The sequence below is a fragment of the Neovison vison genome, chromosome 7, assembly GCF_020171115.1.
Source record: "Neovison vison isolate M4711 chromosome 7, ASM_NN_V1, whole genome shotgun sequence".
NCBI classification, from domain to species: domain Eukaryota; kingdom Metazoa; phylum Chordata; class Mammalia; order Carnivora; family Mustelidae; genus Neogale; species Neogale vison.
In genome coordinates this window covers 93071263-93094905 of record NC_058097.1, presented here as the reverse complement: position 1 = coordinate 93094905, position 23643 = coordinate 93071263, and the positions used below count along the sequence as shown (strand labels likewise).

General features: G+C 41.9%; 2 protein-coding genes across 2 annotated transcripts in view; both read right to left on the bottom strand.

Annotated features, from left to right (window-relative positions):
• Positions 1 to 23643, bottom strand: part of LOC122913426 — a 72178-nt gene that overhangs the window by 13380 nt on the left and 35155 nt on the right. The window contains exon 4 of the mRNA XM_044260165.1: positions 14720 to 14782. Coding sequence (XP_044116100.1) covers positions 14720 to 14782 — 63 coding nt within the window. The remainder of the gene's footprint in view (positions 1 to 14719; positions 14783 to 23643) is intronic.
• On the bottom strand, positions 5107 to 7840 carry LOC122912209 (importin subunit alpha-7-like). Its single transcript, XM_044257671.1, has one exon. It carries the CDS (start codon positions 7664 to 7666, stop codon positions 6056 to 6058), a length of 1611 nt encoding a protein of 536 aa, XP_044113606.1. The 5' UTR covers positions 7667 to 7840; the 3' UTR covers positions 5107 to 6055.

Sequence of the window (23643 nt, the reverse complement as noted above, 5' to 3'; positions counted from 1 at the left end):
AATCCACATATGGGGGCACCTGGGTGGCTCAGTCGTTAGGTGTCTGCCTTCACCTCAGGTCAAGATCCCAGGGTCCTAGGATCGGGCCCCATGTCGGGCTCCCTGCTCAGCGGGGGAGTCTGCTTCTCCCTCTTCCTCTGCTTGTGTGTTCTCTCAAATAAATAAAATCTTAAAAAAAAAACCCACACATGATTTTTGACTTCCCCAAAATTAAACTGTTGACCAGAAGCTTTATCAATAATGTAAACAGTTGATCAATGGTATTTTGGTATGGTATATTTTATGTATTACATACTGTATTCTTAAAGTAAGCTAACGAAAAGAAAATGTTAGAAAGATCATAACCAAAAATACATGACAGCCAAAAGAAAAAAACAGTCTGCAAGTGAACCCATGTAATTCAAACCTGGGTTGTTCAAGGTCAACTGTGCTTGGCTCTTTGGAAAACATGAATTTCTAAAAATCACTTTTCCTATGCCAGAGTGATGTCTTTACTACCTGACCTGGCCCCAGATGCTATCAGACCACATTGTGAGAGCAACAGACTGAGGGTATTTGAACCCTGACAGAATCTGCAAATGAGAACAAAATGTTTAAAAAGTAACACCAGACAGACCTCAGACCCCTTTTCTTGATCAGAAATACCGCTGATTCTCATTACCCACAGCGGTTATGTTCTATAAGGTTGCGAGAAACACTGAACTAGAGAATGTGGAGCCACTGCTCCTTAGGTTCCTGTAAGGCTCTGGTCACCTAATTCCATTAATTGATCAATACACAACCATGATTTATGTGTGTTTCTCTTTAAAGACACTATCCTTAATATACATTGTTGACCGCTGAACACTGAACTCTAAATCAACAGCACCATGACTCATACCTTGAATGAGGCTCATCTGACAGTATATTCTCCGTAAGGCACATCACAACCTCCCACGCTTAAAGATACTAATCAGCACTGCTGCACTACCCTTCGGTACATTTTTTTTTTTTTTAGAACTTTGCAACAGGTTTTTTATTTTTGCTTTATATCTAGTACAGTATTTGAAACCTAAAGAAATACATTTTCTCTTCAAATTTGGATGTGTATATAAATATCACTTGTCTGGACTCAGCACACTCAATGCCACGGTTTCTTGGCCTATGTCTGCTCTGAAATCATCAAGCTTTTCTGTCTACCCAGGGGCCCTGAGAACATGGAAAATAGCCAGAGTATATAGTTCTTAGAAAACTAAAAGCAAATGGACTTGGAAAGAATAAACCAATGAGGAAAAAGTTTTGATTCACCTTCCTAGGGTCTTTAGCTGGGAACCCAAACTGTTTTTGAAGGACATCCAGTCTGACCTCGGTGGCTGGGACCTCATACCCACCCTTCACCCCTCCTTAGCTTCTTTAGTCATCACTCAAAGGCAGATCCCATGGAACCTGGCTATAGGAGACAATACCTGACTCTAGGGTCTGAGGGTTCTAGTAGAGGTGGAACTCTTGAATGATATCTTGAGTCAAGAGGTTCCCAGCCAGTTTCAGGATCTGAGCTTTGACTTCTTCACTGGCCCCAGGGCATGGCAGAGTTTTCTCTCCCCAAACCAGGAGCTGAAAATCTAACTTACACAGGGGAGCAGGGCTAGTGTTAGGAAAGGGGTTTAGGTATGTGCCAACAAGGACATGAGCAGTCAGGCTGGCCAAGAAATAGCGAGGTAGGCCCAAACCCACTGGAGAGACCTTTAGGACACACTATAGAAACCTTTTTCCTGGGTGTTCTGGGCCCAAAATTTAATGTTGCCTCCCACACCCAGTTTTGGTTCTGCACATACTCCAGGTCTGATGCAAAATGCTCTCTCAGAGGAAAATAACAGCTTTAATTCACAGACTTGATTGGTATTGTCTTCCAATTCTTCCCTTGTCATGGTCTTAAAGTGGGGATGGGGCTGGGGGGTAGACAGTGGGATGACTGAATCATTTACAAAGGCCTTGGCCAAAGAGCAGCTAGTGCCTACTACATGGATCCCCTCAGGGCCAAATTCTCAGCTGGTTGGCTTAACAAAAGTCTTCAAAAGTTAAGACACAGAAAAAATACTGGACAAGATTGGTCTAGAATGTGCAATCCTAAACGGCTGTGGAAGAAACCTACTATGAGCAATTTTGCAGTCTCACACTCACTCACTTCTAGGACAGTTTCTAGGACTTCTAGCAATTTCTAGGAAAGTCCTACCTAGAAGATGTTGCTACTGGTAATAAGTACTTCCTATGGTTCAGTGCAAAGCCTTACACCTTTCCCCAGCCTGCCAGGGAGGCCTCCAGCCTGCCCGTCCTCCCTATGGCTCCCCGCCTTCAACTGAAAATCCAGAATCTGAGCTCACAGATGAATCTACTGAAGAATCCCAGATGAGGAAACCAAGCTGAGTGAGTCTCAGGGAGAAGAGGGAAGCACTGTTAGGCATTCATCTCCTTCCCTTTTAGTTTGTTAAAAGCAAGTAGCTCTAGGGCATAGAGGGAAACATGTAGATGTGAGAACATGGAAATCTAGTTCTTTCTGCCAGATGGTTTTCATTTTAAACTAGTGTGACTTGAGAGAATTAGAAAAGTGTGCCTGAGAGCTTTCTTTCACTTGTCCTTGACCAAGTACAGTAGCAGCTATGATCTGTGCAGTTTAGCTCTAAAAAATAGGGCTCTTGGAAAGTGGCTTTCAGGGAAAAGAGTAGAAAGAGATCTAAGGGTTCTAGGTAAGGGGGTGGGTAAGAGCAGGGGTCCCCGAAAGCTGAGGTCATCAGTGCCTGCTCCTCAGAAAGGTCATTTGTCCGCACTGCCCCACGTAACCAGACTGGCCAGCTCAAAGTGGAACCTGTGAGGTCTCACTGGAAGGTGGCAGCCAACGCCAAGGCCACATAGTTACCTGGGAACAGCTCGGAATTGAAGGCAGACTTGTAACACCAGAGACTCTATTAGTACTAGAGTGGATGTTGGGGGTGGGATAACCAGAGGGGCTGGCAATAAAGAATGGCTGGTACTGTTCCAACAGTCCTTGAACACTTCAGCTAAGAAAGAGGCTCCTTATCCTCAAATCCACACCTAGATACCTCCAGCTCCAACAGAGATCTTAAAATTGATATAGAAGCCATGTGCCAGCATGTGAAGATTCCAAAAACATGTCTTTTCAAGCTATGCCCTAAAAGAGGCTGCGGAGCCCCTTCCTTCAGAAATCTACTGGAAAGCAGATTTTGACCTCACTGAGGCCAGGGTCTGATGCCCAGATGGGGGCTGCCCATGAAGAGTGGCTGTCAAGGTTGGGCTACAGAAATAATGTTTTGGTTTCCAAAAGAACCAAAGGAGAGGAGGAGGAGACACTGAAGGTAATGTTATTGCCCCTGGGGGCTGGAAGAACCTCACCTGTGGACTGAAAGAGGGGTCGAAGGAAATAGTGGGAAAATATAGTCTGAGGAAGATGTCAACGAAGGAATGCTCCTAGAGGCCACTTTATGAGAAATCTGTCCTCATGCTGCACCCTGGGAGACTTCAGCCTTTCAGGTCCTTGGAGAAAACTGGCTCTAAGCAGCAGCCAGACGATCAAAAAAGAGTCTTCCATCTGGTATAGGCCCCAGATCTGAAGTGCAAGATTTTAGAGGAGTAGCTGTGAAAAGCAGGGTGTGTATGTCTCACAATAAAAATCTGGCCCCAACGACAGGGACTCAACTATTGCTTGAGATGTACAAAATAGGTCCTACTAAAGTGCTTTGCCCTTGGGATAAGGACAAGGGGGTAGGGGCAGGTGGCTTTTCTTTGAACTGTAGGGGAAAATTTTTTAATGGAGTCAGTGGGCCAAGTGACAGAGGTCCCGCCCCTTGCCTCCTTGTGAGCCAGTATTTGTCATTCCTAAGCTGAACAATAGCATCTGATGTACTAAGGTCAGGGTACTAAGGTCTGATGTACTAAGGTGGCACAGCACTGGTGTGACTTTTCAGGGATAACCGCAAGCCCCACACCACCTTCCTCAGCAAATGGTTCTGGAGTTGGATCTCAACACTAGGAGAGGGCAAATTCAAGACCAATGGCCGATAGTGAGCACCTGAACTTTAGATCTGTAAGCAGAGGGGTAGGGATTTAACCTGAGCCAGAAGGGATGTGCAGGAATGGGAGTAAGAATGGCACTGTCTCTGGGGAAGGGCAACTACAGCTCAGCGCAGGCACGGGACTGACCACGGTGGGGAAGCAGGGGCAGGGCAGACTGTGCCCACAGCTCCACAGTTGGTCTACACTTAGGCAGCAACTTTCTCCACTCCTCTCCCCAACAACTGGACTTTACTCTCATGTAATCCACCGAAGCGTAGGCAAGCCACTGAGGCATCGTACTAGCTTTACTCAAAGAGAAAAGGCATTAGGATTATAACTGTCACAAGGATGGGAAAAACCCAAACCAGGTCCAAGGATCCCAAACAGGAAAGATAGCAATAACTCTCACAAAAGTCCCAAGGCTGCTAAGTTTCTGTGACCACTGGAGAGGCAGCTGTGTGTGATACCTTACATGGCCAGGGCCTTTAAGACTGAATCTGAGAAGGCAGACTGCTTTCTGGGTTTCCTGATATAAGCAGGATGCTTAGCAATAAGGACTAGAGTGGTAGACTTCTCTGGGCCCCGGGGCCATCCTTGCTCCCTTCAGGTACTGGGACTATCAGACCAGGCTGACCTGCTATATAAAGGTTCCAGAGCTAAGGGTTGGTCCCAGGTGGTGGCCCAGAACCTAAACAGAGAGGAAAAGGACCAAGCTCAGGCTCCCTGAGCGAAGCGGCTTCCCCCTCTCTTTTTGGTCTTCCTCACAGTATCCTACTTATAGAAATTACAGACAGTTCTTCCTCTTGAGACCAATTAAGACTGACCTACCTAATATATAGAATATAAAAAAATACAGAACTTTTTGACATTCTCTCCTTTGGAAGTAAAATATACATGATCCAACTATGGAAGAAGAGGAGGAAGAAGAAAGGCCAAAGGCAGGGATCCCTGGCTATCCCAATACATGACACTCTCACTCCACCTTCTCTGCAACTTATGGGTCACCAGAACAAGGACTTTCTCCTCAGGAGAGAGGAAGGATCGCTGCCCCCTGTCTCATGCTTAGGAGAAAATACAGCTACCTCAGAGGTTCATTCAACTCCGAGGGGAATTTTCAAGTAAACAAATGAAGTTGGGTCGCACCATTGGAAGGTGGATAGGAAACATGGGATCAGTAGCGACATATAGGAAGCCCCATCTGAAGGCCTGTGCTCCTCCCCTCCACTCCCACTGGTGTACGTGCCCCTGGAGGGAAGGAGTTCTCCCAAACTAAAGAGTCTGGGAAGGGGTTAGAGGGAGGAAGGAACCTTTTTCTCATAGTGACCTCCCTCTCAGCCTCCAGTCCCAGACCATGCTGGCAGCTGGGATTCCTAAAACCAGGAACTCATGGCTCTTGGAAAGAGCAATCTTAATACAAGAAAAATGTACAAAAGAAAAAAAAATTAAATAACTCAATCCAAGCATACAAGATTAATATTCTGTCAGAGCAAGAACACTTTGTTTTGAATTTCTCCCCTCCCCTCCCACCCCCCACCTCTGGAATATTCTATCTGCTCAAGTGCCCAAGATAAGAGTTAACACAGATCAGGGCAGAGAACTGGGAAGGATGAAGGAAGATAAAAGGGAAGGAAGTCACCACTAAAGGAAAAACAAAAAACAAAAAAAAACCCAAAAATTAAAAGGTGCAAAATTGATTACCTCAGTCCTCCTTTGTCTACCCCTGGGCTCCTGGGTTAAAGACATATGTGCAGCCAAAATATAGTGTAAGGAAGAAAAACCCAACACGTCCCCTTCTTGTCACAAAACCCAAATGTGAGCCTCAGATGGTTCTGTCTGTCCAGAGGGTGCTCCCTCCAGGGAAGGGGGCGGAGCAGGTCAAGAGCAGTTTCTAGGGCAGCAGAGGTGTGTGGTGGCTGATGATGGGGGGTCTGGTTTCCCGCCCACCAGAGGGCTGCTTTTCCGCTGGTTGGTGGTGCTTCCCATCCCCTCCCCTCCCCGGAGGCAGACATTATAGCTGGAAGCCCTCCATAGGGGCCTCAGGCTGCTGGAAGATGAACTGCTGCTGTGTCTCATCCACCTGGGGAGCCAGGCTGCTGTCATCATCTTCTACACCGAAGTAGTGCTCAATGAGGTCGAAGGCCTTCTGGTAGATTTCCTGGTTCTCATGGCTCTGGAGAAACTCAATTTTATCCAAGCCATAGGCTTCCTCAATGAGGCCACAGTACGGATTGACCCCTGAGCCACTGCGCTTGCCTTCTTGCTCTCCAAGCCGAAGGATGTTCTCTAACCCATTGAGGGCCACCTGCACAATCTTTGAATCCATCACAGTCAGCAAGTCGCACAGGGGTTTGATGCAGCCGAGTGAGATGAGGTATCTGATCTGCTCAGGGGTTCCTCCTGATGTGGCATTGGTGATGGCCCAGGCTGCCTCTTTCCTTGTACGGAACTCTGCTTTCTGAAGAATTCCAATCAACACGGGGAAGATATTTGCATCTATGACAGCCTGTATTTGAGCCCTGTTGCCAGCAGTGATATTTGAAATGGTCCAGCAAGCTTCCTTCCGGATTGACTCCTTGGGGCTGCTCAGCAAGTGGAGGAGGCAAGGGAGGGCGGAACAGTTAAGAATGACCTGGGTTTGGATGTCATCCCTGGTGACGATGTTACCCACTGCTCTCAGGGCAGGAGAGGCCACTTTGTAGTCATTGTGCATTAGAAGCTCTACCAATCTTCGGCAGACTCCAGAGTCTATGACTGCCTGGATCTTTTCATTAGGGCCATCAGACAGATAAGAAAGGGCCCAGCAAGCATCTGCCAGCAAGTCTGAGTCACTGCTGAAGAGTAGGCGAGACAGCACAGGCAAGCAAGGGGAGACCTTTGCAAACTCTGGGGGTGGGTTCTTTCCTCGGCAGAGATTTGACAGGGCCCAGATTGCATTCCGTGTCATTGTCAATCGTGTGGACTTGGTGAGAAGTGTTAACAAAGGATTAAGAATGGAACAATTCAAGACGTAATCTCGGCAAACGGAGCTGTCTCCAGCTATGTTTCCCAGTGCCCAGACTGCCTGTTCCTGTACATCCTCAAAGTCTGAGTTAAGCAGCTCTATGAAAATGGGGACTGCCCCTGCTTCGATGACAATTTTGGTCTGCTGAGAGGTTCCAGAGGCAATGTTCGTTAGAGCCCAGGCAGCTTCAAACTGTAATGTGCAATTCTCATTCCTCTTCAGAAACTCCACGAAACGATCCACCACTCCTGGAGTGTTGATAACTTCATCTATTGGAGGACTAGGCTCTTTGGAGAGAAGTTTCCGGAATTTCTGTGTCGTTGCTAACTGCAGGTCAGAATCATCAGAAAAGAGCATCTCCACCATCTCACGTGTGATCACACTCTCCCCAGTGGTAGAGCTCACATAGGAGTCCATGAGGAGACTGTCGAACATGGCGGCTTCTTCATTAATCAGCTCCACATTTCTCCGTTTAAAAAGTTGTTGCTCCCGCTTTTGCTTCCGGAGCTGAATGCCCTCTTCTTCTCTTCTTCGTCTCATTTCCTCAGGGTTTAGGGCATTGTTCTTATAGCTCTTCATTCGATAATTGTCTTTCCCAGGGCTCGCCATGGTCTCCATCGCGGCTCCGCTTGCTCCTACTTGGCGGTGGCAGCTTCAGCGGTAGCTTCAGCAGACAATATGGCGGATTAAAGAAAGTCGAGTGTGCTGAGGGATTCTCCTTGGGTACATTTTAAATAGCCAAATCACCAACAAAAGACACGAAGATGCAAAAAACGTAGCACTAAATGGACCACAAGTACACAGGTACAGAGTAAAACCTCAAACAGACACAAATTCGAACTCAGCTAGAAATGAGGGGCTGGTACCTGACACTCCCCCTCACCCAGGGGGGCATGAATGACCACGGAAGCACTGTGCTGATCTGGGGTGAGATAAACTCACTGAGTAGGCAGATTTGCAAACATGAAATCCAAACATAATGAGGATCAGTGGGTACTATGCTGTCCCAGCCCAACCAGTACGAGATGCAACACGGTGTGGGTGCAGACGGCAAAATTCACCAACGGCTCACACAGTCGCTACAGTTAGTTAACTTCCCAGCAGACGTGGGTGTGTATGGTGGCATAATTAATTGGACAGTATTTTTTTTCTTTTTTTTTTAAGATTTTATTTTAACTGGGGCACCTGGGTGGCTCAGTGGGTTAAAGCCTCTGCCTTCGGCTCCCGTCATGATCTCTGGGTCCTGGGATCGAGCCCCATATCGGGTTCTCTGCTCAGCAGGGAGCCTGCTTCCTCCTCTCTCTGCCTGCCTCTCTGCCTACTTGTGATCTCTGTCAAATAAATAAAATAAAGATTTTATTTTACTTACTTGACAGAGGGAAAGAGGTGGGGGTACAAGCTGGAGAAGCAGCAGAGGGAGGGAGAAGCAGGCTCCTCACTGAGCAGGACCCCGGGAGCATGACCCAAGCCAAAGGCAAACACTTAACCAACGTAAGCCACTCAGGTGCCTTGGCCAGTATTTCTGACATGACTTTTCGGCTCTAATTAGAGTTTATCGTTCAATTAAATGCAATTACCCAAGTAATATTTTTTTTCCAAGTAACATTTTAAAGCATACATAGAATGACAAATAAAACTTACCTGAAGCAAACACACATGAATTTTACACTTCATATAGCCATCATGAAAGTTTTAAGCATATATTTTCCTTAACATATGCAGTTGGCAAATATTTGACTGAAACAGTTGGGTCAGTATTTTTAAACCTAAGAGTGTTTTTTTGTTTTCTTTCAAATAGCATAATTAACTTTACAAATGAATGCAAGGGAGCAATGGCTTCACAGAATAGAGTACAAAGTCATTTAACTACTTCTGAAAATTTTCACTTTTCCTTGAAAAGGTTCACATACTATGACAAATTTTCAGTGTTCTTTAATAAGCTATGAGGAACTTGCAACATATAGACTTGTTACCCCAAAATTAGATTTGTTCATTTTCTAGATTCTAGATCAATTTTAGATTTGTTCAATTTCTCATTTCTTAGAAGATCAGAGAAAATCATACACCAATGGAATCATACACCAATTTGTGTAATTGACTAGAACAAATATTTTCATGCAAAAACAGTATTAACACAGGGTTACCTCTCTGACTTAGGGCCCACTGAGACCCCGCACAGTAAAGAGCTTCCCTTCAGAGGGTACACGTCAATCAATGCAAGAGGGCAAATGAGAAATATGACACATAAAGTGATTTTAATTTGATTAAAGTTTGGAAAAGTGAAACTGCAAAGCTGGAGAAGGGTCAAAGAACAGTTGGTGCCAGAGCCTTTAAGGAAATAATGATATGGGCAGGAAGGCTAGTGCGTGGTCGTTTTGTTCTGAGGTAAAGGAGCAAAGTAGGAAAGAGTCACTAAAAGAAAGAAGAAATAAAAAGCAGATGAAAGTGAAATTGTTTTAATTAAAATATAAGTTGACTTTTCCTACTTACAAGTAGTAGGTGCCTACTTCAAATCCTGACTCCAGGAAAGCTCAGTGTATGTTCTAAAGTAGTAACAGTAACAGCTAGGATCCACATATGCCAGACTCTTCCACACCTTCCACACACATGTCCTGACACTGTGACTTGGTGCTATCAGGGTAAGCAGCTAGCCCAAGGCTCATAAGCAGCAGAGGCAGGTTTCAGCTCAGATGTGAGGTGGCTCCAGAACCCGAGTCCCAACCCGTAAGTCCACAATTCAAACCAATTCTTAATCTGTTAACATTTCAGGGTCTCCAACCTAAAGCACACGTCTTTCCCACTTGTGGGTACTCTTATTTTATTTATTTTATTTTAAAGATATATTTATTTGGGGGGTTGGGGGGAGAAAGCACACAAACAGGAAGGACAGAGGATCCCAGGCAGGCTCTGTGCTGAGTGTGGAGGCTGATACAGGGCTCTGTCCCCCAACTATGAGATCATGACCTGAGTTGAAACCAAGAGCGGAATGCTTCACTGACTGTGCCACCCGGGCGCCCCACACCTAATTTATTAAATGGATGAATTAGCAGTCTACCATGAAAAGACTGTACTTAAAACATGAAGTCATTTCTCAAGTAGGTTGTCTGACAATTTTATTTGCAGATAATAAAAAGGATAATCTTTAAATTTTTGTCCAAATTAAGAATTATTCCGTGTGTGTGTGTGGGGGGGAACAAATCTGTACCTACGAATATCAAAGAGTAGCGTGAGGGGACTTTAAAGATATCTTGTTTTTGACTCTTTAATTCCTAAAAACATCAACCGAGAGGCGCCTGGGTAACTCAGTCAGTTAAGCATCTGACTCAGTTTTGGCTCAGGTAGTGATCTCAGGGTTGTAAGATGGAGCCCCACGGCAGGGAGTCTGCTTGAGATTCTCTCTCTCTCCCTTTGCCCCTACCCTCACTTGTGCGCACTCCCTCTCTCAAATAAATAAACCTTAAAAAAAATCAAAAGTTTCCGTGTTTACTTATGCTAAGCTACTACCGCTGATTTAATTCATTTAAATAGCAGAATGAGACAGATGAGCAGCAGCTCCGGGCACTGCAGAAACTTGACATATTAAATATCCCTGGAAGAGCATCCTGGCAGAGGATCTACTTGCCATTTCCTTAATCAAAGTTGATGGTCAAGTCTAGACTGAGAAGCAGCACATCTGCATGTGAACCCCTGTGGCCACCCCATTAACTGGCCTGCTGGGCCTTCTACTTTTTCCCCTTTCCCCAGTCTTCACTGTGATGTTGAAGCTAGACCAGATCATCACTTCCTGCTTTAGCGCCACCCTCTTCATACTGATCACTCTAGGCATAAAACCCTGGACACATGACCTGCTGAGTCTGGGACACTGATATGTGTACTTTTGTCATAAATATAAAACATAGCTGCTGAAGAAAAAAGTTTCAACAAGTTACAAGGCAGATGTCAGGTCATCAGACCAATTGGTTTTAATGTTGAAAATGATTACAGTCAGTCCACCTGCTGCTATCAACCAGCAGTCACAACGAGACTTCACCTGCCAAGTCACACCTGGCTCTCAGTCTGGTATAACATTTTTTTTAAATCTTTTTTTTTAAAGATTTTATTTATTTATTTGACAAAGAGAGATCACAAGTAGACAGAGAGGCAGGCAGAGGGAGAGAGGGAAGCAGGCTCCCTGCTGAGCAGAGAGCCCGATGGCAGGACTCGATCCCAGGACTCTGAGATCATGACCTGAGCCGAAGGCAGTGGCTCAACCCACTGAGCCACCCAGGCACCCTGGTGTAACATTTCTGACAAAGTATAGCTACAACTACTGTGATGTTGTCACCTTGGCTAGGCTATAGCACCCAGTTGTTTCATCAAATGTAGTGTGGGGGTTCCTGTGAAGGTTATTTTGTTGCCGTTGGTTTTAAAGTAAAGGGTATCACCCTCAACAATATGGGGAGAGGCTCATCCAATTAGCTGATGGCCTTAACAGCAAAAGCTGAGGTTTCCAGGAGAAGAATGAGTTCTGCCTTGGGACTGACTATAGGATCAACTCTTGCCTGAGTTCAGCCTGCCCGACAAATTTCAGACTTGCTAACCCCAAATCATCCGAGTCCACTTCTTAAAGTAATTCTCTTAATGTATGCTATAAATCTCTTAATAACTAATGAAAAGAAAAAAATTTGCTAATATTTATTTAGACTGTAATCTCAAACCTTAGGAAATAAAGTGTTTTATTTCTTTATAAAAATCTTATCAAGAGTCACGTGAACAGTGCTTGCTGTCCTACTAAGCCATATAACATATGATGTGCAGTCAGTATTTTCTGTGCATTGGCAAACTGTCAGATGCCTTTCTAAATTTCATTCAGCTTGCAACGTTTTGTCCTTTATGTTGTCAGTGTTATGAAATACCTTCTCTGTGAGTTCCTTCAGTGTGAAACATTTTGCTGACATCACTTCCCGGGGACATCTTCATCACACTGTTCTCCTTTATGCTGCTGAGTTTATCTTAATAAGTTCCTCGGGATTTACACCCAACCAGCCTATTTCTTTTATGACTCTGCAGAGGTTCTACACGAATCTCAATTCTAGCATTATCAGTAATTACTCCACTGCACTTCCACTCTTGTTGGCCAGTTCCTTTTCAATGATCCGTTTTTGTGAAGTGTTATAGGGGTTTATCACTGGAGCCAAGGAGGCAACACAGCGGCATGCTTTGCTCTCTGTGCAATAACTAAGAGATGCACAGTGACCAGTCACCAACATTCTGAAGTGCCACGAATGGTTACCGATGATGGTGTTTCACCTGTGATTTATGCAGTGTTCTGTGGACTGAGGAGCTAGCAGCAGTTCGTACTTTATGCTATTACTCACAGTTAACAGACCACAGTGAGGGAGATTTGAGCTGTACTGTTGCAGGGATTGGTATTTTTTAACTGAACCTGAATAACTGAAATCTGTGCATACTAGAATGTGCAAAAAGAGGGCTGCCTATATTTTGTACGATTTTTTAATGTCATAGAGAAATTATTATGCTATATAATTAGTGACGGCTGATACAAGAACAAAGATAAATTGTTAGTCTCTGTGTAAGCTGGATCTTGACTATTTAAAAATGTGTAGAAAAAGACTAGAAAGAAATATTAAGTCAACAATATTTACTGAACATGTGTCATTTGCCAAGAACTGTTCTAGGTGCTGAGGATAGCAGTAAGCAAAGCAAACAAAAATTCATGCCTTCAAGAAGGTTCTAGTCTAAAGAGAAAGGTTGAGAAGGACATACAGTAACAACATAAAGCAAAATATACAGCACGTCAGAGGTGAAATTACAGTGCTTTTGAAGAAAAAGCAGAGAAGAGGGACTAAAGTGATGACAACAGGTTACAATATTCAACACAATAGTCAGTAAAGGCTTTCCTAAAAAATGACATCTGGGTGAAAAGCTCAGGTTCACAGAGTGAGGTCAGTATCTGGGGGGAAAGCAATCAAGCAGAAAAAAACAGAACCTGCAAAGCCCTCTGGCAAGCACAGGCTAAGGAAGCTTTGCTTAGAGGAAGGTCACCAGGAGTGCAGAAGAGAACAAGGATGATGCCAGAGGAGACAACTGAGTGGGGATGGGATTGGTTAAGACCACAGCTGGCTTCTATTTTCTCAGGATCTCTACTGAAAGGAGACAGAGAATGTTTTCACTATAGATCTATTTTGGAGGCACAACACAGAATCACCTGATGGAATGGTTTTGGGAAGAGAAGGGAGTCAACGCTGACTCCAGAGATTTTGGTCTGAGTGAGAATGGCATGACCAATAATCGAAATGAGGAAGACTTGGGAGCCCGTCCGGCTAAAGGGGAAGATCAGGAACTCAGTTTCAGCATGGTGAACTTGAGATGCTTATCAGCCAAGGAAAAAGAGGTGTCAATAAGGCAACTGGCTATGTAAGTCTAAGGTCTAGGGAAATATTTGAGAGCTGAAAGTGGTGAGTCTGATAATGTCATCCAGGAAGTGTAGAGATAGAAGAAATTGTTGTCCAAGGCTTAAGTCACCCATAGAACTTGCCAGAGAGAGGGTTAGGAAAGCTGTCAATTAAAACGATCAAGTTACCATATGATCCAGCATTTCTAGTACTCCTCAGTGTATTTCTAGGGTTAAGTGAAAACATAGGGTCACAATGGGCTCAGTGGGGAGTCAGCTGGAGATTCTCTCTCTTCCTCTGCCCCTTCCCCTGCTCATGCTCCCTAAAGTAAATAAATCTTTAAAAAAATAAAATGCCATTATTGTAAGCACTCTCAAATTCTTTTTGAAAATAGGAAAAGAATAAATGTCATTCATTACAAATAATACTGCTCAAAGCTGCAAATTCAATAAATAAATAGGGTAGAGGACGCCTGGGTGGCTCAGTTGGTTAAGCAGCTGCCTTCGGCTCAGGTCATGATCCCAGTGTCCTGGGACCGAGTCCCACATCGGGCTCCTTGCTCAGCAGGGAGCCTGCTTCTCCCTCTGCCTCTGCCTGCCTGTGCTCGCTTTCTCGCTCTCCCTCTCTCTGACAAATAAATAAATAAAATCTTTTTTTAAAAAATAAATAAATAAATAAATATAACTAGGGTATAATTTGAAGTGTGCTCCTCAGCTCACAGATCAAAGCCGTCTAAGCTGAGAGGAACACATTAGACACTATTCCCGTATACTAATCATATTGTAAAGTGGGACTGGAACATAACATTCTATTTTAATCTCTGATTTATAAACTTTTCTGATAAATGTCACATTAAACAATGAATTAATAATTACATGGTCAAGAACTTAGCTTTGATTAAAACACAAGCTCTGACGAAAGACTACTATATAGCTGATGAAATCTTGATGCTGCCTTCTTCCTCAATATCAAAGTCAATATCAAAAGTAGAAAAGATCATGATAGGCAGGCAATTAAAAGCCTCACATAAACTCTTTATAAACTGCTGTGTACATGTTAATAAAAATGAAGTACCGCTTTTACCAGTAAACCATTCTATGCCTTATGGACTTGGGTTGTATTTCATTATGACACTGATAATCCAAGTAAAAGTTTAGATTAAGGTCTCAAGAACAAATAGTGATTATTTCCCCACCTCGCATTCAAATGTCCAGAGTTAAACTACTAAGGATTCCTGTCTTTGGTTCCTTGTGAACCACACAAAAACTGTTCTTACCTTTACACCTTGAATGAGACCATTCATAAGGAATTTATGTTGAGGAAATGTTTCATGTAGAACCTACAAAAAGCAAACACACATCAAGAAAAATTCGACAACAAATTAAAAGGTAATATTTTTGCCTCTGTTAATATTAGGTTAGGTAAATAAGATGAACCCTGGAATGAAAGCACTTTAAGTATCAGTGAAATATGGAAAATACCCAAAAGTACAAAAACATAAAAAACAATGAGGCAAAAATCTAAATAAGGCAAGAACCTACACAGGAGAACTCAGATGTTTTTCTTACAAAAGCATCTGCAGCAAACATAAATTGTTAATTGGCTACACCTTTCACTACTAACAATTTTAAGCAGGTACCACAAAAGGTTATATAAGCTCAATATATGAACCTGCAGCCCAGGTTTATGTGACCTAGGTAGTCTAGTAAACCCCAAGCCTTCAATTTGGATCATAGTGATTCTGAACTTGTAGCACCTCTGGATATCTAACAGAAAAAATTTAAAATCAATCCTCAAAAGGCATCATCTAGGCTTCAAATCAACCACACATATATGTTTTTCAAATACAATGACCAGGGCATTAAAAAAAAAAAAAGGTAATGAGATACAAAAGGAAATATGATACCATGAGCAACAAACAGTAACAAAGAATATGTATATAATAGAAACAGACTCTCAACAACTTCACATTTTGGAATTACTTAACAGAAATAAGGTAAAATGAAATTGTTTAGGGCACCTAGGCAGCTCAGTTGGTTAAGCATCTGACTTTTGGCTCAGTTCATGATCTCGGGGCTTGGGATCAAGTCCTACATCATCCTCCTCATTTAGCAAGTAGTCGGCCTGCCCCTCTCCCTTTACCCCTCCCCCCACTGGTATGTGCATGCTCACTCTCTCAAATAAATAAATCTTTAAAAATACATATATATATATATATATTTTTTTTTACTATGTTCCAAGATATAGAAAATAAGCTTGAAATTTTTGAACTAGAAGCTGTAAGAAAGCACACAGCTTTTAAGAAGAACAAAAAGAAATTCCAAAACAGAAAAAAAAAACATATTGACTCAAGTTAGGAACTCACTCAATGGATATGTTTAACAAGATTAGACGTGGCTGAGAAATATTGAACCCAAAAGTAGGTCAAAAGAAACTATCCTGGGATGCCTGGGTGGCTCAGTCGCTTATGCCACTGCCTTTGGCTCAGGTCATGATCCCAGGGTCCTGTGATCGAGTCCCACATTTGGCTCTTTGCTTGGCGGGGAGACTGCTTCTCTCTCTGCCTCTGTCTGCTTGTGCGCTTGTGCTCGCGCACATGCGCTTGCTCTCTCTCTCTCTGACAAATAAATAAAAATCTTTAAAAAAAAGAAAGAAAAGAAAAGAAACTATCCAAAATGCAGCATGGAGAGAAAAAAAGACAAAAAATAAAAGATAAAGTAAAAGGCACAGAGGATCCTATAAGAAAATATGACACAATTTCAATGAAACTTGTCTTGTAATGAAAATGAGGCAGACACAACATTTCAGGAGCCAATGGCCGAGAATGAACTACACCAATGATGGATATCAGGGCAGAGATTAAAGCAGCATAATAAATTCTAAGCAATATAAAAAGAAATCCAAACTCACAATCAGAAAACCAAAAACAACAACAATAACAAATCCTAAATGCAGCAAGAGATACAGACTGCCTTCAATTGAGTTCCAGTTAAAATGTCTTCATAACAGTTACAATGGAGCCCAGAAAAGAAGCATGCTATCCTATCATCAACATAACAGGGAAAAGACAAATGCTAACCTACAATTCTATACCTGGCTAAAATGTACTTTGAGCACAATTTTTAACCTAGCAAAACTTACAGCAGTACGTCTACTAACTTACGGACTCCACCTAATGAGATATAAAATAATGTACTTCCAGAAGAAGGAAAATAGTACAGATGTAAGATCTGAGATGCAACATAAACAGCAAAGAAAATGGTGAATATAAACAAACAGTGATGCACACAACAAAATGATGTGTCCTGTAGGTTTTATTTTTCATTGTGTATTAGAAGACTTAATGACATTAGAATAAAGGAGGTAAATAAACAAAGTATTTACATTTCTTCACCTCATTTGTGCTGACACTGCTGTCCTAGATTAGGGTGAAGATACTGACAGACTTCAGTAAGTTCACACGGAATGCTATGAAACAATTTCACAGAAATTGTTTCCAACCTTTTTCCTAACAAGATTATTCTTAAGGTTTAGAAAAGGTTTGTCATCTCAGCTAGTGGCATTTGAACTCTACCTATCTGTACTGGAAAAATAAGAAAGCAAATAAATGAAAGCAAATAGCTCAAGTTAAAAATCTCAAGTTCTCAGCAAAATCTCAAAAATAACACTTCATAGGATACAGAGATATAAAATTTTCTTTAAAGAAAACAGGATCCAAATCAGTATCAGAACTACTTCACAGTATCATTTGTTACATGCATCACAAAAATACAGTGAAACAGCAAAACACAAGAAAGTCAATGTATTTTTAAAAATGTTTCTCTGATCCTGAGCATGCCATTGGGTGTGGGTATCCACTGCCTCACAACCTTATATATTCTTATATATTCTGTCGAACTGAGGCTGAGAGCAGACAGACATTCCTCAGACTCCCCTTGCTCACAGGCTTCCTCAGTTTCTGCCAGAGCAAAACAGAAGGTGGGGAAGGGCCGGTTAATACCACACCAACTCCAGGGCTGCCTGCTTGCTGCACCAGTGTTGATCCTCCCCTGCCTCCATCTCTGTCCTCTGACTTCCCTTAAAACAACTCTACACTCAGAAGGACCAGAACATGCATTCACTTGTGCAGATGACGCAGCAGAAACAGAACACAGCCACTTACATTTGGCAAAACCGTATCCATATATGAACAATGGAGTATGCATTTATTGGGCTGAAGGGTAAACTACAAAGATCTGATGGGGTATCTGGCTATGTGAGAGACGATGCAGGAAGTTCCTCTAAGAATTTTCAATCAGTGCTTTTCAAACCTCTTCTACTTTTTTCTAATTGGAGGGAGAAGATAGCGGTTAAATCTTACTGGATAAGGAAGTAAAACTAAAGTCAATAAAAATAAGATAAGCCTTCATAAAATAAAGCAGCTATAAGGAAAAACGAGGGGTACCTGGGTGGCTCAGTGGGTTAAAACCTCTGCCTTCAGCTTGGGTCATGATCTCAGGATCCTGGGATCAAGCCCCACATCGGGCTCTCTGCTTAGCAGGGAGCCTGCTTCCTCCTTTCTCTCTGCCTGCTTCTGATCTCTGTCAAATAAATAAATAAAATCTTTAAAAAAAGGTAATATTCTACCCATTTTATTATAACTTAAAAAAATTAAATACAGTATATAATTTAACTACAAAAGACAGTAACTGTTACCATAATAAATTAAACCTAACAATAAAAAGTATATTAAACATTTCTGATAAAATCAAAACTTTTATTTTTAACTTCTTCCTATATAAAATAAAACTTAAGGAAGAAATTGCCTTTATTCTTCAAGACTACTGGAAGCATTAAATATAATGGTTTTTTTTAAAAGATTTTATTTATTTACTTGACAGAAAGAAAGCAGAAACAGGGGAAGCAGCAGAGGGAGAGGGAGAAGCAGACTCCCCACTAAGCAGGGAGCCTGAGGTGGGGCTCAATCCCAGGACCCTGGGATAATGACCTGAGCCACCCAGGCATCTCTATAATGGTATTTCCTAATAACTGCAAGTTTAGAGGGTTGAACTGACTTCTGGTACAATGAAGCAAATAACTGAATGTATGTAAGCACGGAGACATATATGTATGTATGTATTTGCTTACACATTATATATGCACAGCTGTAATTCTGCACTTTTACCTAAAATTCCACTTCTAGGAAACTACATTTACAGTATTCCTGGGAAGCTAGGAATAGTGGATGACACACAGCAGACAGGAAACCCTGAAAGAGCTCAAGTAACAATAACATGTGAAGGTGGGAGGGAAAAAAAGATCTTTGAAAACATAAATTTTCCAGAGTCCAGGAAAAAAAACCAAACCAAACCAAGACAAAAACAAGACCCAGAACTGGAGGAGGAGGAAAAACAGCCATAGTTCAACAGGTTTTTAAAAGGTTATAAAATGAGTTCCTGTATCTTGCTCTCAAAGCTGCAATGCTCCCTATGAGAGCCCAACATAAGAATCAAACAGCAGAGTTCTCTGAACTGAGACTACTAAATGGGTTACCTGCAGAACCAAATGGGTAGGATTAAAAAATAATGCCCCAGGTCCCTTAGGTCTGCCAAGAGTAGCAAAAAGCCCTATGATCACATAATAAACTACTTCGTTATAGAGGGCTCTCTGAACAACCACACTGTCGGAAATCAGGAGCTCCTACAAGCAATGCCTGCATTCAGTTCTGAGGAACAGGGCCTTCCACCTGGGCTGGAGAACAATACTCCAACTACCACAGGTGTCTAGGGCACAGGTGGCAAACTCACAAGCTGATATTCTTTCTGATTTGTCTTTGTGTTTCCTAAAGTGCAGTAACTGTCAGTGTGTAAATTTCAGGAAAAAGTCATATACCATATGGTTTTCTAGCATGTCACACGAAGTCAGAAAATTTGAAAACATGGGGCTTGAGTGCTACATCACTGATTAGCTGAGTAAGCAGACAGTGGCTGCTGTGGCCAAAGCCGCACGTATTCCACCCCACTTCTGACATTTACATTAATTGCCTGGCCCCAGAAGATACTTGTTTTCACAATCTCTGATCTACCCCCTCATCTGTAAATATAAGCATGTATAAAATTCAATAAGAAATCTAAAAATCATTAAAAGGCACAAATAGGAAAAGACAATCTACCCTACTGCCAAATAACCAAATTATGATAGGAAACAGAAGAAAGTTTTAAAATAAGTGTAAATGTCCTCCAAGAGATTTTAAAAAATGCTACATATATTAAAAATAATGTGCTGCACAGGGACCTGCACCAAAGCAAAATAGGTATAAAAAAAAGTCTTCAAGAACTGATTACTGGAAAAAGCACAAAAATACAGAAAAAGGAAGAACATCAGAATGTGTAATCCAGGATAAATAATGACTGTACAAAACATTACAATGTACTGCAGTGTTTAAAAAAAATACAGAATTTAGCTGCACAACAATGTAAAAAGTAGGAGAGAAATACATCTCTCTTCCAAGACGCCAGAACAGGTAGACAAATGATACTAGTGAATATACAAAAGACATCAAACAAAATTAACAAATTTAACATACTTACCCTGTAGAGAATACTACACCAGGGAATATTTAATTCTTTGCAGATCACATGGAAAATTTACCAGAATTAACCCTATATGAGTATACCAAACAGGCTTCAATAAATTTCAAAGAACTAAAATAATTCATAATATGATTTTGGATAATACAACTTAGAAAAGTCCCCAAATGTTCAGAAATTAAGACAATATACTTACAATAGCTTATGAGCACAGGAAATATAGTGATTAAGATTGCAATAACTTTGTATGGTGACAGATGGTAAGTATTTATTATGGTGAGCATCTTGTAATGCATAGAACTATCAAATTAGTATACTGTATACCTGAAACTAGTATTATCCTGTACTTCAATTAAAAATAAAAAATAAGGGGCGCCTGGGTGGCTCAGTGGGTTAAAGCCTCTGCCTTCCGCTCAGATCATGATCTCAGGGTCCTGGGATCAAGTCCCACATCAGGCTCTCTGCTCAGCGGGGAGCCTGCTTCCTCCTCTCTCTCTGCCTGCCTCTCTGCCTACTTGTGATCTGTCTGTCAAATAAATAAACAAAATCTTTTAAAAAAAAATAAATAAAATAAATAAAAATTAAGGGGCACCTGGATGGCTCAGTCATCTGCCTTTGGCTCAGGTCATGATCCTGGGATCAAGACCCACGTCAGGCTCCCTGCTCCGTGGGAAGCCTGCTTCTCCCTCTCCCACTTCTCCTGCTTATATTTCCTCTCCTGCTGTCTCTCTGTCAAATAAATAAATAAATAAAAACTATTTTTTAAAAATTTTATTTATTTATTTGTCATAGAGAGAGAAGCGAGAGCAAGCACAGGCAGACGGAGTGGCAGGCAGAGGCAGAGGGAGAAGCAGGCTCCCTGCCAAGCAAGGAGCCCAATGTGGGACTCAATCCCAGGACGCTGGGATCATGACCTGAGCCAAAGGCAGCTGCTTAACCAACTGAGCCACCCAGGCGTCCCTAAATAAATAAAATTTTTTAAAATAAAAGAAATTGTCACACACACACACACACACACACACACACGAATATCATTCAGCCTTAAAAAAGGAAATTCTGCCACTTGAAACATCAATGGACCATGAGGGCATTTTGCTAAGAGAAATAAGTCAAACAAAGAAAGACAAATATCGTATTATCTCATTAACACGTGGAAGCAAATAAAACAAACAAGCTCACAGATACAGAGAATAGACTAATGGTTGCCAGAGGCAGAAGATGGAGGATGAAATGGGTGAAGGGGAGCAAAGGACAAGCTTCCAGTTATAAATATATGTCAAAACTGAGTGGGATTTATGCAAGGGTGGGCTAATATTCAAAAATCAGTATAACCAGGCACCTGGGTGGCTCAGTTAGTCAGGCGTCCACTTTCAGTTTGGGTCATGAACCCAGACTCCTGGGATCAGGTTCTGTATTGGGCTCCCAGCTCAGTGGGAGAAGTCTGCTTTTCCCTCTACCCGCCCCTTCCTGTAATCTTTCTTTTTCAAGCTCTAATAAGTAAAATCTTTTAATAAAAAAAAAAATCAATATGGGTCACCTGGGTGGCTCAGTGGGTTAAAGCCTCTGCCTTCGGCTCAGGTCATGATCCCAGGGTCCGGGGATCGAGGCCCACATCAGGCTCTCTGCTCAGCAGGTAGCCTGCTTCCCCCTTTCTCTCTGCCTGCCTCTCTGCCTATGTGATCTGTGTCTGTCAAGTAAATAAACAAAATCTTTTTTAAAAAAATCAATATAATTGACCACATTACTCAAATAATGGAAAAATCTAGTTGTTATCTGGTTGTATGCAGAAAATTCATTTGATCAAATTTAATACCTATTTAGGATAACTGTAAGAGAAACAGGAAGAAGGGAACTTCCTTTCTCTGAAAAAGAATATCGGCAAAAACAAATCTATAGCAAATAACATGCTTAGTGGTGAATTTTAAATTTCAGATCACTTTCCACCAGAGGTCATCTATGAAATAAGGATGCCTGCAATGACTGCTTCTAGTCAACACTGTACTGGATGTCACAGCAGTGCAATAAGAAAAATAAAAAAGGACTGGGAGGAGCTAAAAACTGTCATTCACAAAATATATGAATGTGTATGTAAAAACTTGTTGATGAACATTTAGGATTAGTAACTGAATTTATCAAAATCACTAGACAGGGTAAAAACACAAATCGTTTTGTGTACCAGCATAATAGAAAATTAAACCTTACCCATCCCCATGAATACCCTGGCCAGCTAAGCACCAAGCATTCAGGGGCTGACTGAGAACCTGCCACCAGTCTTGGCACCCTGGCTGTGTAACAGCCCCAAGCCCTGGAATGCGAACTAAGACCTACTTAGAAAAGCAGCAATGGCATAGGGAGGACTATAAGCAGGGCTAAAGTCCGTATTTCCAATGGGAATGGCAGCCATCTGCCTCATTTAACCTAGCAGTTAGAGCCACCATTTTTTTTTAAAGATTTTATTCATTTATTTGACAGATGGAGATCACAAGCAGGCAGAGAGGCAGGCAGAGAGAGAGGAGGAAGCAGGCTCCCCGCCGAGCAGAGAGCCCGATTCGGGGCTCGATCCCAGGACCCTGAGACTATGACCTGAGCTGAAGGGAGTGGCTTAACCCACTGAGCCACCCAGGTGCCCCGCTACCATTTTTTTGAATTGCATATCATTAATAGCCTTTTTTATTTCACCTTAATTAGATGTTAGTTCTTTTCTTTCTCCAGAGAGGGATTCTCCAGCGTCTTCTAGGCTTTTTTCGAGCCAGCTAGTATCTCTATAATCATTATTCCACATTTTAGTTCTGACATCTTACTTATATCCATACTGATTAGGTCTCTGGCTGTCAGTACTGTCTCTTTTTCTTTTTTGAGGTGAGCTTTTCCGTCTTGTCATTCTTGCAGAATGTGATCACTTTTCTATTTGTAGAACTGGAGCAATTCTTTTCTTAGATCTCAGGATGAGTTCACAGGTATTCAGAATGATTTGACAGCAATCTAGCTGAAAACTAAGGTCTCCCACTTCTCCGCCATCTTGGAAAGTCTCCAATTCCATATACTACTTCAAACAGACCATTTCTACTGAGTGCTAGGATACAGACAGTCAGACTGGACAACATATTAATATGCAGGTACTGTTCTGTATCTCCAAATCCTTATCAGGCTGTTTTTCTCACCTGAAGGGAACAGGACAGAGTGCTGTCCACTAGTTATAGCATGGAAAAAACCCACACATGAACCATCATTCTAATAGTTACACCAAAGTGGATGATAGATGCAGGATGCCAAGAACTACTTATATGACAATAGTAAACCCCAACATAAAAGAGGAGGATAAATGAACTCCTGCTGTAATGAAATAAACCCTAATTTTATCCTTTCCTTATCAAAAAACCTAACATTATCAGTTCTCTGTCCAACCAGAAAAGGGAGAAAGTAGAGGGGATATGCCAGAGATAATCTTTTTTCTTTAAAATATGGAACTCTTCCCATATTTTAGGAAGGAACAACCCCCGCAAGAACAGAAACAGAGGTAGCAAACTATAGTGTAAAGGCTAAGTGAGATAGTACAGTAAAGGACATTTAGCTTAATTTAGCAACACCAAGAGCTCAGAAAAAAAAGAGAAAGAACCCACCTCTTAACTCA